Below are 15,294 nucleotides of genomic sequence, written 5' to 3' on the forward strand. Positions count from 1 at the left end.
GCGGGGCCAGGCAGCCCTCCCCAGGCACGGCTGGGCTGCCGGGGGTGTATCTGTGCGGCTGCTTCTATCTACCCCGCGCACCTCAGCCCAGACGCCCGCCAGACAAAGGGCAGACACTCGCGAAGCCCCGAGACCCGCTGGGCCGGCTCCTCCCGCCCTGCGGCGGTCGCTGTCCCCGGCTGCGGGCCCGGGCACCGGTACCGGCTCCCGCTCCGGCCCGGCGGGACCCCGCGTTCTCAGCCGGCGGGCGGTAGGACCCGGCAGGATCCGTCCCGTCCCACCGCCTCGCGCTGCCCCGTCCCGGGCCGCCGGCCCCGCCCCCGCCAGCAGGCCCCGCCCCCGCTGAGCTCCGCCCCGCGGCCCCTCCCCTCCCTCCCTCCCTCCCGCGAGAAGATGGCGGCGCCCTTAGCGCGGCAGCTGGAGGAGCTGCTCAACCCCCGGCCCAGCTTACGCGACCCCGAGGACGACGCGGAGGAAGGTGAGGGAGGGCCGGGAGGAGGGTTTAATACCCGCGGCCGGCGGGGGCGGGCGGGGGTGGACCGGGCGCCGCCGCCGCCGGACCGGCCGCACGTGGCGCCGCAGCGGGCCGCCGCCGCGGGGAGGAGGCCTCGGCCCGGGCGCGGGGACGGGGCCCCCTCGGCCCCGCTGGGCGCCTCGATCTCCCCAGCCGCGGGCGGAGGTGGGTTCTGCCCGCTGTGCCCCCAGCCCCGGCCCCACAGCGAGCGGCGCTCGGCCTGCCGCCACCCGCTGCACCGCGCCCGGACGGGTTACCTCAGGGATCGGGGTTACCTCACCTCAGGGATCGTAGTCTCCAGGATCAGGGTTACTTCAGGGGCCGGGACTGGAGTTACCTCAGCGCCGAGTTACCTCAGGGCCGCCCAAGCCAGGCTGCCCCGGTGCGGGCCCTGCCGCAGGCTGGGGAGCGGATCCGGCTGGAAATCTCCAAGAAAAGAGACGTAAAAGTGCAGCATCGGGGCAGGACTGCTTCCTCTCCCGGTGAAGCGCAGCTGGTGCGGCTGTAGGAGCGGGGAGGAGGCTCAGCGGACGCGGTGGCTGGTGACACCCCTCTCCGGCACACCAAGCGCTCAGAGCAGGGCGCAGCGCGCTGCACGTGTCTTGTTTGATGCTTACCAGTGGGCAATTATCAATTTATGTTTTTAATCAAGCTCTTTTTGCCTTAGTTGTGTTTTTTGAGACATTTGTTCCTTTCCCTGTGACATGTAGGTGGCGGTGTCATCTTCTAAGTTTCCAGGCTGGTGCCTGCCGTTTCCTTGACTTACCTTCTCCAGAGCAGAGTCTCCCCACCGGTCAGTAGACCAGCCAAGCCGTGGGGCAGGACTCATCTCTAGGGCATGTCTGTCACACAGTGCCAGCACTTACCCCTTGAGATAGCGAGTTAACCATCACACGCTGACAGCGGTTGGCTTTAGGAGGTACTATGCACCACTCATGGTAAACATGCCAGCTAGCCTGGTTCTTTTATACAAGTGTATGTGAGAGCAATAGTGTCTTGTAAGCAATCTTAGTAACCACTGAGGAAATTAATGTAGTCAGCAGAGGCGTTTTCCCATTTTACTAATCATGATTTAGTTTCAGACTTCATATTTTAGTGGTGCCAAGACTGAGAATGCCAGAAGATCCGTCGAGTGCCACAGGTCATTCTGCATCTGCCACTCTTGCCCAGTCGTTCTTTGGTGCTGAGCATCTTGCCATCCTCTTGTAGCTGGAGTGACTATATTTAGACCTGATCTTGTTGCTTTGATTATGAGCAAGAGATTTTTTTTTGCTTCCCCCTGCTTCAAGTAAACACTATATGTGAGGCATTAACATTTCCAAACACACATTAAAAGAGCACTTAGCAATGTTCAGCCACTTGGATCACTCAATTGGTTGAACAAAGCTAACCCTGTAATTTTGCATACAGGGTGTCTCGCACATGAATGAAAATAAGGAGGGAGTATGGTGTGATGTGTTCTCTTTGCTGGACTGCTCCATTCCTGTGTCCTGGAGAAGATGGGTATCAAAGAGGGTGATAACCACAGTGAAATTATTTTCTCTGTTTAGCCATTCTAAAATGTTTATGTATTTATGTGGCTCATATATATAGCAAGAGGCCAAAGTGCATCTGAATTGCAGTTTTCCTCATTTAATCTGTAAGCGTGAAGTGAGTGAAGGTGTTCCAGCTTTACTGAGTCTTCCACCTGGAGGACTGCACTTCTCATGAGACTCTCATGAATCTGTGGAAGGGCTTGGATAGGCTTAGTTTGTCTAGCGCTTTGTGCGGGTTCTCTAAAATAAAGAAGAGGCAGGGAAGAAAGTGTGAATGTAGGCGATGTTCATTCAAAAAAAAAGAATTCAGCAGGATTTTTGGTGTTTGTTAATAAACATCCATCTCTACTTTGCAGGTGAGCCCTGTGGTACCAAACCTGTGTATGGAGAAGTCCAGAGTACTGAGAGGGGGGTTGGAATTGGTCAGTTCATGTAACATCTCCCTTCCTCCTGCAAAGGTTAACCTGGCAGGTGGGAGAACGCTTCTGGCTGCAGAGGAGTCACAGGATGTTTTCTGAAAAATACCCTTGGAGCTGTCTTATCTCTTCTGCTAGATCTTAAATATTACTTTACTCAGTAGTTTCTAGGCAGGACTGCTGCTGATCTGCACAAAACCCAGCTTTGAGGCTTTTTCTCTGCCTTTGATTCCCGAGCAACCTTTCCCCCTTTGCAGAAAATTAGTGTACTGGCTTTCCTTCACCAGGCAGGGAAGAGCCTTGTTCCCTCTCAAAGCCTAAAAGCCAGACTCTTACGTGAGGCTGTGTTGCCATCCAACTCACCTTTGCAGTATATTTTTGTTTGTAGAGCATGAGGAGTTTTCCATGGCTCCTTCCTGCAGTTAGTTCTTCTAGTCTGAAATTCAGTTTGGTTTGGACATCCCTCCCTCCTTTTTTTTTTCCCCACAGCTACAGTTGCTAAAGTGATTGACAAATTTGAGGATGAAACTGCAGATGACATTTTCCCTGTTGGTAATATACGGAAAAAAGTTTCAGCCTCTCTCTTGGAAGCTGATAAAAGGTACAGTGGAAAAGCTACATCTCGCAAAGCTTTGCAAGAAGAACTCTGGGGAGATGCTCTGTCTGAAGAAGGGTCTGGTAAGAAATCTCATTTCTTTCCCCTCTTCACTAGACTACTCAAAATTTGATGTTAGCATGTTAACTGAGCTAGTGCCGTCTGAACTGAGATGACAAACTTTAGGTCCCTGTTGCAGGGCAATAAAGAGGTACAGTTAAGTTAGGCATCTTCTTGAAGTGCCTTCCTGAAATTCAGGCCATATTTTTTGGCCTGAGCGAAGGGGAAATCCCAAAGAGGAGGTCACTTCTACAGATTGAGGAAAGAGTGTGACTAAGTGTAAGGTGAGGTTCAGTGCACTGACTGAACCTTGTGTGGAGGAAAAGAAGCAGCTCCCATTTTTAAGCCAATGTATCTCGGGGACTGCAAGTATATACAGATTCTCATTTTAAAAATGCATATAGCAAATGCTGACCACCTTGTTTGCTTATCATGTCATTGTTTCATGGGAAAGCTAAGCCATGGATCTGCTAATCGTTGCTGCAGAAAATGTGAGCTGAGATCTTTTTGTGAACATGGCCTTGTGTTTCCATTATTTAGCCAAAACAAAGAGTAACATCATACACAAAACGGAGTTTGGAGCTCAAATAGCTGAAACTTGTAGCTATTGATGATGCATACTGCAAAGTCGCACATTTTGCTGCTAAGTAAATAACTTTTTTTGTCTTCTAATTATTAGCAGAAGAAGCATTAGATGAATGGTACAGCGGCAGTGAAGATTCAGAAGAGAATGGCAGCTTAGGCACTAAAACAAAGGAGAAGCCCAGCAGTGCTGGCAGTGACCAGGAGGATGACTTGGAAGACGATGAAGAGACAGATCCATCTGTCAAGGCCAAGGCATCGAAGTTCAGTTTCCAGAATATCACAGACTTTGAGAAATTTACAGAGGGGATGGATGATGTAGGAAGCAGTGAAGGGGAAGACGAAGATGATGCCAGCATGGAAGAAGGGAGCGATGAGGAGGAATATGGGAGTGAAAACCATGACAATATAAAGGAAACCAAAGACAGCGAAGATGATGGGGGGATGATGACATTCTCAAAAGGACAAGAGGCTGAAGAAGTAGAAAAAGGAAAAGCTGTGAAGAACCAGCTAGGTTTGTGCATGTTTGCTTTGTATTTGGACAAGACTTTCACCTTGCTGACACTATAGAAACTGGCCATGTTAGGAGCCACTTCAGCATGTTAGCATGCTGTTAGCATACTGCATGTGCATACTACAGCAGCCCTAGTCATTTGCAGATGTTCTGCCAAATTTGCTATGCAAGCTGGTGTCACTGCTGCTGCAAAATCTCCTGTTATGAAGTGTATTTATGCACTGGCTTAATTGAACCAGTACTGAATATACTTGTTGTATTGGTGGGGATGGGGACTTCCTACACTGGTAGTGCTGTGTGTGATGCTGATACCGCTTCTGTTCCTTTTCAAAATGTAATACTGAACGCAATTTCTTCCTATCTGTCCTATTAAACTGTCAAACCTCCATTTGCAGAATGTCCTTTTAAACAGTCAAGCAAAGGGGTGATTTTTTTTGTGGATCACAGAATTGCAGTCAGGATCATAAGATGGGATGCAGCTTTGTCCAGAGACACCTTCCAATTTTGTGCTGGGTCAGTGCATGCAAAGATTTGCCCTAACCAGGACTAATATAGCTCAAAGGAGAGGGCCTGTGCTGCTAAGTCAGCAGCTCCTTCACAAGGAGCAAGTGCTTTGGCTTGCTAAATAATTGTTTTATTTTCTCTTTGTTATGAAGCACTGTGGGATCTACTATTGGAAGGGAGAATCAAGATGCAGAAGGCGCTCGTAACAGCCAACCGGCTTCCACAGCCAGATACTTACCCAATCTTCAGAAAAGAAGGTGGACAAGAATTTGACAATGCTGTCGAGAACTGTAAGAATTCTTCAATCTTTCTACTTTGGGTAGACTCTGTTGTAGCCAGTATGTTTTGCCTGTGTGGGAAAGTGTTAATGGGAAGGTGAGGGCTTTGAGTTGCATGTGTCTGTAGTATTAGCTGTTGGTTTGTATTACCTTAATCATTAATTAGGTACTGTGCAAACAGAAACCAAAAACTGTTTCCTACCCCAGACAAAGAAAATGTCCTCTGTCACCCACATCTGTATATGCCTAGTTGATCTCTGCTGGTGGCCTGTCGTCACTTACATAATGTTGGAAAGCCTCAGCTCAGGTCCTGCTGCTATTTCTAGTTCATGTGGGGATTGAAGTTTGCTTATCAAATTTAAGTTTCATGCTGTATCTTAGAAATAATTGGTTTGGGTGCAGAGTTGGCATGCTCCTTTGCCCAGAGACACCTTGTGGTACCAATTTCGTGCTGGGTCAGTGAATGCAAAGATTTGCCGTAACCAGGAGTAATGTAGCCCAAAGGAGAGGGCCTGTGCTGCTAAGTCAACAGCAAATATCTTTTCAGCTTGGAGCTGCTTCATCTGTTTATTTCTTAGGATCACTAAGAACACAGATTGTTCTTTTTTCTAATCCCACTAATCAGAAATTAATGAGGTTCATAGGATATTCTTCCAGTCATTTTGAACGATAAAGATAAGCCCAGTAGCATTTTAAAGCTTGCCAGGTTGTTTATCCCTTTCACTTCTATTTCTTCTTTCCCAATCTTGAGATACTGCTCACTTTCCAGAACGTTTCAGCTCCCTAGGTGAGCACACCGTGGAGGATCCCAAGAAGCACCCTTATGTCAACCAGTTGGTAGGAAACGCTGTAGTGGTGTCTACAGCCTTTCATGCTAAACGTCAGAGACATCATCTGAACTGTCTGGTTTGCTGTGGTTGTATATCCATTCAGCCACACGATGTGCCGGTTTGTACATGCGGTAGTGATACCTGCGCATTGAGAAATTTTGGCCTGGGCTGGCACAAGTCATCTTAAAACTGGATTAGGAACTTTCACCATCATTGAACTTGACTCTGAATCTTGCTCCTACACCAAATTTTGGCTGTCATCTTACGGCTTGTACCTGATCTGAACATGGTAGCTAATCAGCTTATCTGGAGTTACAGCCGGTGAGGTACTTTATATTTTAAAGTTAGCTCTGCTGCTTTAAATGAAGTGATTAAGGAAAAAAAGGCGAACTCCCAATAATACTAAGCTGACCTTTCAGTGAAATACATGTTATTAATGTATTTAATGAGATGCATTACAAACTGCACTGAGCACCATGTTTCATTACAGGTCTAAAATGCAATATCATTAAAGACCTTTAACAGAAACAATGGTTGACATTTTGGTATTTCCCATAAGCAAAATACATCCAAGAACATGGAGTATAATACTGTACACAGTACAGCAGAGAGGCTAATCTTTCAGTTGTCCAGAACACTAAAGGAAAAGCTATTGTTCATAACTGCTCAGTGATTCCCTCCCCACCCTGTTCTCGTAATCGGGGCAGGAAAGTTGCAGTAGTACGCTCTGATGTTCCTGATAGCCTGGGTTGGTGTTCCGTATTTCATCTGTGAAGAAGCTGGAGTGACCTGGGCAAAGTTAGCAGAGGAAGGGCTCAGACTGGCAGATGGGAAGTAATGAATTTAGGAACATTCTGCTAGGCTTGTTTAGTGTTTTCTGGTGTTCTCTAAGGGACCAAAGTTATATTCCTTTTTTTTATTTCTGTTTTTTTAAAATACAATCTGTAATTGTACAATAAAGTAGGTGACAATAAATAGTCATTTTTGATGAGCTACACTATTGTCTAATGCAGCTAGCTTTCACTGCCCTGCAAAGATACTCTTTCCAGAAGTTACGAAGTGCCAAGCATGAAATAAGGAATAAACTTATACATGAAGATCTTACGAAAGACTGGGGATGTAGTTGATGTTATGAGGCAAAGACCCATTTCTCTCTTGCTTTGCTATGTCGGGCCCTGGGAGAGGGATTGACATCTAATGAACAGCTAGAGCTTTACACTGTGGGCAGTCTGAGCTGTGTTACATCTTCATTCATGGAGCTTCTGCCTGGATAACAGGGCTGTGACCTGTCAGTTCAGGAGGTAAAACTAAGTCCTTTCTGAAAATATACATGATAATATATTTAAAGTTCTTTCATGAATTGATGCACCTTGATTTATGAGGGGGAAAAAATCTCACTCATTATAAATCAGCTTCCAATAAAAGTCTTAATTTTTAGCTGATGAAGGGATTTAGTGGCTTCTATAAAGATAAACTTTTTTACTCGATTCTGGACGGTGATGTAGTGGGCTGGGTAAACATCTCTGGACTCCTCAGTTCTCATCCCAGTTGTGTTACCAGCTTATGGGTAGGATCCCATTCCCCAGACAGGAAAAATTAGAAGAACTGTGCATGAGTAAGTTTAGAGATGAGTGGAAGACAGGACTTTGTAAATACTGAATGTTGAGGTGGTTCCATTGTACGTGATGCGCTTCAGTCTTGGACAGGATTTGGGATAATCATGACATTGACACTGTTTTGGACTGGATGATACTCTCCTTTCAAGGGAAGCGTCAGCACTTCTTTCCAAATCCACAGAATAAATTTGGCATGCTTTCATCATCTTCATTGAACAGGAGGAAATTATTTGGTGTTCAAGTTGCCCAAAGCAGACAGTGCCAAAAATCCAGACTCTCGGTGTACACTATAGCCAGCTGAAGGCAAGAGGGCACAGAGAGATCTCGGTGCCCAGCTCTCTCTGAGGTCCTGGACAAGTCCCTCACATCTCTTTGAAAGCTGCCCCAGAATGCTCTCAGTAATTTATTCCAAGTCCTTCCATTGCTCATGAAATTTCTGCTCTGTGCTCACAGGATGGATGAATTTTTTGAAATGGAAAATGGTACTTCGTATATTTGCCTCTGTGGTATCTCCCACTAGTGACAACCTTCTGTGCAGCTAGTGGTGGTAGTGAAATTCCCTAAGGGTTTGAGCATAATTGCATTAAAGAGTAGACAGCAATGCTCTATACGTTTGCAGTTTTAAAGCCAAATCTGAGTGAAAACGGTAAGGTCATGCTTGTTTTCCAAATTTTGAGATTGGAGGTTACAAAACCTCAAGTGTTTAATTTATTATTTTTGTAATCTTTTATGAAATAATTTTTTCTAAAAAATGATACAACGCGCTTTGGACAGTCTTGGATTCCTGAGATCTCAGGTTCTGGTGGATGATTTACTGCAAAATTGCTTATAAATTGAAGTAGAAAATGTTTTGCAGACCTGGCAGCTTTCAGGCTTCACACCCATTTGTCACCCAGCATTTCCCTTTGTGTATAGAACAAGAATTAATTAGGCTGCACTGCAGGAAAAGTTTATGGCCATAATTTATATAGGATGAATTTCTGTTTAAAGAGACAGCATTGCTTTGTTTGCACTGTCTTACTTTTTCTTGCCTTTTTTTTTTTTTTTTAAATCTTTAATTATATTCCAGATTTTTTTTTTCTGTCACCCTTTTTACATACAAATTGGAGACCAAACTGTGGTCATGGAGCTCATGTTTATTCCTGTTTTGCATCCATGGAGAAGGTCTGAGTGTTTTTTAATACTGAAATCACAGTGACTGCACTCTGAATGCAGTGCAAATGTTTAATGTTTAATGCACTGCACACGTGAACTCCCACAGCTTACGTTTCTGAGGTGCTGCTGCCTGGAGTGGTCTGTTTCTCCAAGATACATTTGTATTCTCTCGCACCGTATCTTCCAGTCTAGTCCAGGGCTTGAGATGTTGCCTCTGTTTGGGGTCTTGCACGTTCAATTAATGTTTTTCATAATCAATGCAAGTCAGAATTTGCAATCTGCTCCTGATTTGCACATTAAAGAGACCCATTAATTAAAAATTCCAATCCCTGGCATGTTCCCGCAGGATCCTTGCATTATTTACATAGAAAAAGAGTGCAAGGTGCAAGTTTCTGTGTTGTGTCTCTGCACAGGTTGCATGCCTGCCATTCATATTTCTATGTATGTTTTCAAGGGGGAGGAAGGTTGGAAGTGGATCTCGTGAAAATGTCACCAAAAATTACCTCAAGGACAAGAAAGAGCCAAAGAAGAGGTGGAAGCAACATTAGTGAAGCCACATCCAGTGTCAGGAATTAAAGTGTTCTTAGGTTTGGGGCTTGTTATGTTAAATCTTGATTCAGTGACAAAAAAACCACAGTTAATTGGGGGGCAGGAGGGCAACAAGAGCTTTAAGAAATGATCTCTCTCGATCAACAAAGGCTAGAAGCTGTTGTTCTATGTGCCCTGGGTAGCTGGGCTTCCCAATATGGTCATGTAGCTCTGTTCTTGCTATTTTAATTACTTTCTCTTTATAATTCCAGTTAACAATGCTGAACTGGGAATGGTTCAGTGACTAGTACTTTATGCTCCACAAAAAGAGGTGGGAATTCTAGCTTTTAAATAGTATAAATGTGTTATTTTCAGTTTTTAGTTGGTGAGGAGTTAAAAACATACAGAAACCCAGGTGAGGATCTTGCAGAAGGCAAGATGCTGACGGAAGATGCTGATGGAAATTGCAAGACTTTAAACAGACAAGTAGTTGTGTACGTTTTCGTATGTATATGCTTTCACTTTCCAAGAGTTCAATAGGTCCCTGAAATGTAAACTACTGGCTGAATTTTTGTGGTTTTTTTTTTTGCTTTGACTCCATCTGTCAGTGGATTAAGAGAAAATATTGGAATCCCACATTTCTATTCTTCAGCATAAGCTCAAGATAAATTGTTTTGGAGAAATGGAGAAAATAGTGCTTTTGGTAAAAGGTAGATATGCAGGGTCTGTAAGAATGGATTTGCTTACTGAAGGAACAAAAGTGGGGACAACAAATATTAACTGTTATTTACACTTTGTAGGGCTGTGGAGAAGTTGCACAAAGGTTTGTGATCAATAAGAAAATAAACCTGAATAAAGTGAATCGGATAAAAAAAATCAAATGAAATGCTCCATGTGCTTGCAAGGCCATTATCCCCAAACCTGCCTGGGTTGTTAATGGAGCAGCAGCAGTGAGCTCTGCCTAGCAGCGGCCTGAACTTTTCAGCACAGTGCCTTGTCTGCTGCTAATAGATACAAAATTGTATAGAGCTTTTTAAATTCCGCTGAATTTAAATTGTGCATCTTTTCTCAACCCACAGTGATGTTTGAACTTTAATTTGTATTCTCTGTAGTCAACTATATCTTATTTTCCTGACCACTGTGATGTTACTCTAGATGATTCATCCATGGACATTATCTGTGGCCATGGGCTAGTGGCATTGCATCCATGCACAGAACGCAATTCCTGTATTCCTTGTATTCAAGGAGGGTGCATTATCCAGAAGAAACCTTGTTTCCCCCATCATGCAGCATTTCTGTAGTATCCCCTTTGAAATCCCTCCAGAAGAATTGTTGTGTTGAGCTCATTCACACAAAAAGATGAGCTTCTATCAGAGACAGGGCGTTGGAGAGTGCTGCAGTTAGCACAGCTGGCTGCTAAGCAATGCTGCAATGCATGACCTTGTTCACCCTATGAGCGTGCTGCACCGGGGCCCGAGGATGGTAGAATAGTGCGTTTTGCCTCTTGGGAACAAGTTAAACAAGTAATGGTGGAGACCAGTCCTTTTTTGTGCCCTACCAGTAGTGCTCCTTGCGGCCTGTGTGGCGTTACGGATAGTGTGTTTCTTTGTGGCCACTCTAGGGATGCAATTACACCTTGAAATGGGAAATGGCAGTTGCTGCCTGAGCAGTGGTTGCCAGTCCTGCCTTTCCTTCTCCATACTGAGTTGGGACCGCAGAATATTGGAGCATGTGCACCTTTTACGTCCTTCAATATGTGTTTTAAATGGGGTGCTGTGAAGAAACTTTATTCAAAAGAAAGATATGGAAAGATGAAACAAGGGAAATGAGTGTGAACTACATGTAAAGTTTGCAGGAAGCAACTCACTATTTGTCATCTTACTGTAGCCGGTTTCTTCAACTCAGAGTCAGTTGCTGGATAACTTATACTACATGTTGATTAGTTATTCCCTTAAGGTGTTATATGTCTCAGGTGCAGCTAGCCAATGGTTGCTATTCAATTATGCTTTATTGAAAAGTAGAGCTAAAAGGAGCACTTACAAAATTTGGCAGGACTTGCCTGGGATGGCACAAGGCTGGGTGTTTGGTGCCTTCTGGGAATTGAAGGAGATGTTGACTTCTTGCTCCTAAAAAGTACAGTCCAGTCTAAACACTTTGACTGACCCAGAAATGTCTGTTTCTGGGGTGGGAATAGGTGCATTTGTGGTGGATGTGCTGGTAAAGGACTGTGCTTCCACCTGGAGCTATGTGGACCTTTATAATAATTGCCTGAGTTGGGCTCTTGGTACGCCAGGTTGGTTAACTGCTCCCATGACAAATATCTGTGGCTTGTGACTAAACAGCACATTTGTGGACAAGGCCTCTTAAGGATGTGATTAAGAATCCCACTTACATTCATTGCCAGCAGGAGACCTCCAAAGATGCCATGTGTTTTCTGGTTTTACATTCTTGCATATTAAACATTTCTGTATGAGTGCTTCACGCTGAATATCTTTAGTTTCTTGTGGGTTGGTTCTGTAATATTTTGCTGAAAAGGGACTCAAGACAGAGGGAAAGATTCTATTCAGTGTCTGTTTAGTGTATGTTTGTTTGTATGTTCTCAGCGTGTTTTTAATAGAGGATTTTTGCTGGGTTCTGTTACTCTGATTCCTGATCTTTAAAAAAAATAATAATTACATTCTATACAACATCCAGGTAAGTCATGTCGAAGAAGCTGATTAAGCATTGACTAACTTTAAATAAGATCAAGTCTGCTTTAGGTACCGGAGAACCTGTTCCACTTCCTGTAAGAGAGGATGTGTCTGGCAAGGCGTCCTCCTCTCCAGTTGTGCAGCACGCTCTGTCTGACGGGCTCACCCTCTGCCTCCCTCCTTGGCTGCACCTGGTTGTCATTTTACGCATCTGGTTAGAGAAAAGCTGCCAGATGAAATGTGCTTTATTGACACAGGCTGGGGATTTTTCAGAGAAGCCTGCAGGAATCAGCTGCCAATAATTCACTCATAATTTTGTTATCATCTCTATTCGTGGATCACTTTTAAAACTAAAACATATCCATACATACATCTGGAGATGATAATGCATTAATACAGAGCGGGGTGGGTGTCACAGGGGAGCGGGGGAGGAACTGAGGCACAGGCAGATTACACAGTTTCCAGAGGCATAGAGCAGTTACAGGATTAATTGGTGCTAGGCAAGATCATGGACTTAAATATATTCTTCCTTTGAAGATTTTACTGGGAGCCTGCACAAATGTGTGACAGCAGAACTGGGTTTCAAGCCTGAGTGTAAATTATTGTGATCAGATCTAGCCTACTTAAAACTGGTAGTTCATTTTAATTGAATTGTATTAGGCTAGACACTTTATGAATACAGAAAACATCGTGCTTGTCAATTTGTGCAGGGTTGAATTTTATTTAAATGGACATGGATGCAGGTGTCCCCAAATTTCACCTTTCCTCTCTGATCCAATGAAGAATCTATTCAACTCTTTGGGACTGAGCCAAAGACTGTTGACATTAATGAAGACTTCTCTTGACTAAAATAAATGAATGAATCAGACCCTTTTTTAGTAAATTTTGTTGTAATGATCCTATGCCCTGGAGAGCTTTTGGTAAGAGCTGGGGTCAGTAAGGATGATAAGCTCCTGGGCTCCTGGGTGGCCATTCTGCGTACGTGCCAGCGAGTGAGAGGGAAGAGATACGAAGTGAGAAGCTTTAGACAAAAGCACAGGTATCGGTTTTGGAGCTCTCTTGTAGTTTGTGTGCGCATTTAGTTGGGTAATGGGAGGTGTGATGTTGTGTGCATGTGCAGAATTTGGGCTGTGCGAGGTACCAGGAAAGTATTTTGTGGCTTGTCGTTACTGTCTGTGAATTGTTCAGAAATTATGTGTGGGAGGTAGTGGAGAAGTGCAGGATATTTATATAACATGCAGTTTTGGGCTTTTTTTCAGGGAAAAAACCTCTTGCCCTTCCTCACTGAGTGCCAAGGCTTTTAGCTTGTGGTATTTAGTCTTTTTGAGCAGAATTTTTGTCTGCTTCTCTTGTATAGATGTGGTAAAATTGAAATGCTCCCATTTTATAGGTTATCTCCATAACCATATGTGTTGGACACTATTGGCGTTTGAGGTTTATTTTAAAGCTGTCTTAAATTCTAGTGCAAGAAATACTAGGAGAGTCTGTAGTTGTTGACCTGATGCACCCGAACACCGGACTGTGGGATTACACCACACTTTAAACACATCAAATAGGTTTGCCTGCACTTAAGTTTCCCTAGATAATTAATAGCTAATTAAATTGAGTTTAGCTAAATACTTGTGCATGTTAGTCTGTATACTCCACAAACAAGATGCAGGGAAACAAAGGCTTGCAAAGCATCCAGACAAGCATGTGCAAATGTCAGCTAACTCGGATTAATTGGCAATTGGTTACCTTGAGATGGAAACTCAGTGCTTGTAATGATAAATGTAATTAATGGCCTGGTATTATATGGGGAGGTCAGTCTAGATGGGCTAATGTTCCCTTCTGGCCTGAATATCTAGATAACTATGAAATTTCATATTTCCTATTCCTTTCTCATTCTTGCATATGTACTTGGGGATTCCTGCCTGGCAGAGGCAGGTATGCATGCTGTCAGCTTCTTTATATTTACAGTAATGTAAAACATCGGGTTTTATAAATCTCATTTTTACAAGCCCCGTCCCCTCCCTGGTTTGGGCTGATATCAAAAGATGACGGTTGAGGCGAATCAGTAGAGCATGAACTTCATGGAAGTGTTTCTCTTTCTCTCCCTTCTCAGCTTTCCCCCTCCCCCAGTCCCCACTAATAAAATCCTTGAATATCAAGCCTTTTATTCTGTTGTTGCATCTAGTTATTTTGTTTACTTTTAGCGAACTCATCTATGCCTGATCCTGTTGTCCTTACTGTCAAATGCAGCAATATTAGAGTGAAAGGTCTAAATTGAGTCCGTTCTGTAACTCTTTGGGAGTCGGCTGAACTGCTTGTGTGAAAGGGGTTTGCAGCATTGGCTCCTTTGTGCTGAAGGAATACAATTTTCCCTTCTGCAAAGGCTTTTGCATCATTTGCATTCCAATGGAACCAACAAATTGGGCCTTGGTATGAAGCAGACCTTTTTATTGCAATCAACAGAAAAGTCGGCTTTTTTCCTACTATCATTTGATAAAATTCCACAAACTCAGTGTTTTGGGAAGCATGAAGGGAATGTTACTCCCATAATTTTCTAAAATAACCTGGACAGATTTACAAGTGCTTTGTGTTAGGATTCAGCTGAAGTCCGTGAGAAACGTGTATATAACTATACCACCTTTAAAAAAATCAGATCACTCTCTACTGCCAAAGGGCTTGCAGCTAGCCTATAATTTAGTCTAGGCTGGCTCTTGTAGCTTCTATCTTACGCTTATCGGTAGCCTTTTATTTCTGTGCCATCTTGGTTTTGGGGCACCAGGACATACAGGGGTGCAAATCTGAAGATAGCGAAAGTCCTGCCTGGACCATATTGTTCCTCCTACAGTTAGTTACGCGGTGGGAATTACAGAAAAGCTGTTGTCCAAAGCCCCATGTTTAAGATGCGATACCTGGAGGAATTCCCCCTGCCTTTTCCTGGCTGGTAACGTTGCTCTGCTGTTGGGAATATAGAGCAAGCTCCAAAAGTAATACTGACAGACTTCAGAATTATGATACACTGGAGCTCTGGTGTAATTCTTTGTTGAAGAAGTTAGAGGCCTAAAATGTTAAGGCTTATTGTTATTCTGAGTTGATAATCTCTGCCTTGCTTTAATAATTTTTCCTCATGCCTGGATAGCCTGCGAGTTGCACAATAATCACTCACACAGCTTTGTAATCAATGCCCAAAGTAATAGGATTCCGCTGGCCAACGGCAATTAATAAATTTGTGTCTTTTTTAAAACACTAGCAAGTCGGGCCTGAAATACGACTGACTGGCTTTCCTCATTTGCATATTTATTGCAGTGGAAAAATTCTTGCCGAATGATTGATGTTGAGCCTGCCTCTTGAATTCCAAACAGCACATTATTATGAAATGAAAAATGCCGGCCATACAGTTGATTAAAGTTGAAGACAGTGGAATCGGTGTTTTTTAAGATTGTGGGAGAATTAAAGGCATATTTTAATAGATGTTGACAAGAAGTGAAC

The 15,294-nt window shown here is 43.9% G+C and overlaps 1 protein-coding gene across 2 annotated transcripts in view; it reads left to right on the forward strand.

The window, feature by feature from the left end:
- Positions 1-393: 393 nt before the first annotated feature.
- AATF (apoptosis antagonizing transcription factor) overlaps positions 394-15,294 on the forward strand; it is a 55,605-nt gene continuing 40,704 nt past the window's right edge. Inside the window, exons 1-4 of one of the 2 annotated variants that reach the window (XM_050909131.1) lie at positions 394-478; positions 2,955-3,143; positions 3,800-4,216; positions 4,873-5,010. In XM_050909131.1, coding sequence (XP_050765088.1) covers positions 394-478; positions 2,955-3,143; positions 3,800-4,216; positions 4,873-5,010 — 829 coding nt within the window. The remainder of the gene's footprint in view (positions 479-2,954; positions 3,144-3,799; positions 4,217-4,872; positions 5,011-15,294) is intronic. The other variant, XM_050909133.1, reaches the window with a different exon arrangement.

The sequence above is a fragment of the Gymnogyps californianus genome, chromosome 20 (assembly GCF_018139145.2).
Source record: "Gymnogyps californianus isolate 813 chromosome 20, ASM1813914v2, whole genome shotgun sequence".
Lineage (NCBI taxonomy): Eukaryota > Metazoa > Chordata > Aves > Accipitriformes > Cathartidae > Gymnogyps > Gymnogyps californianus.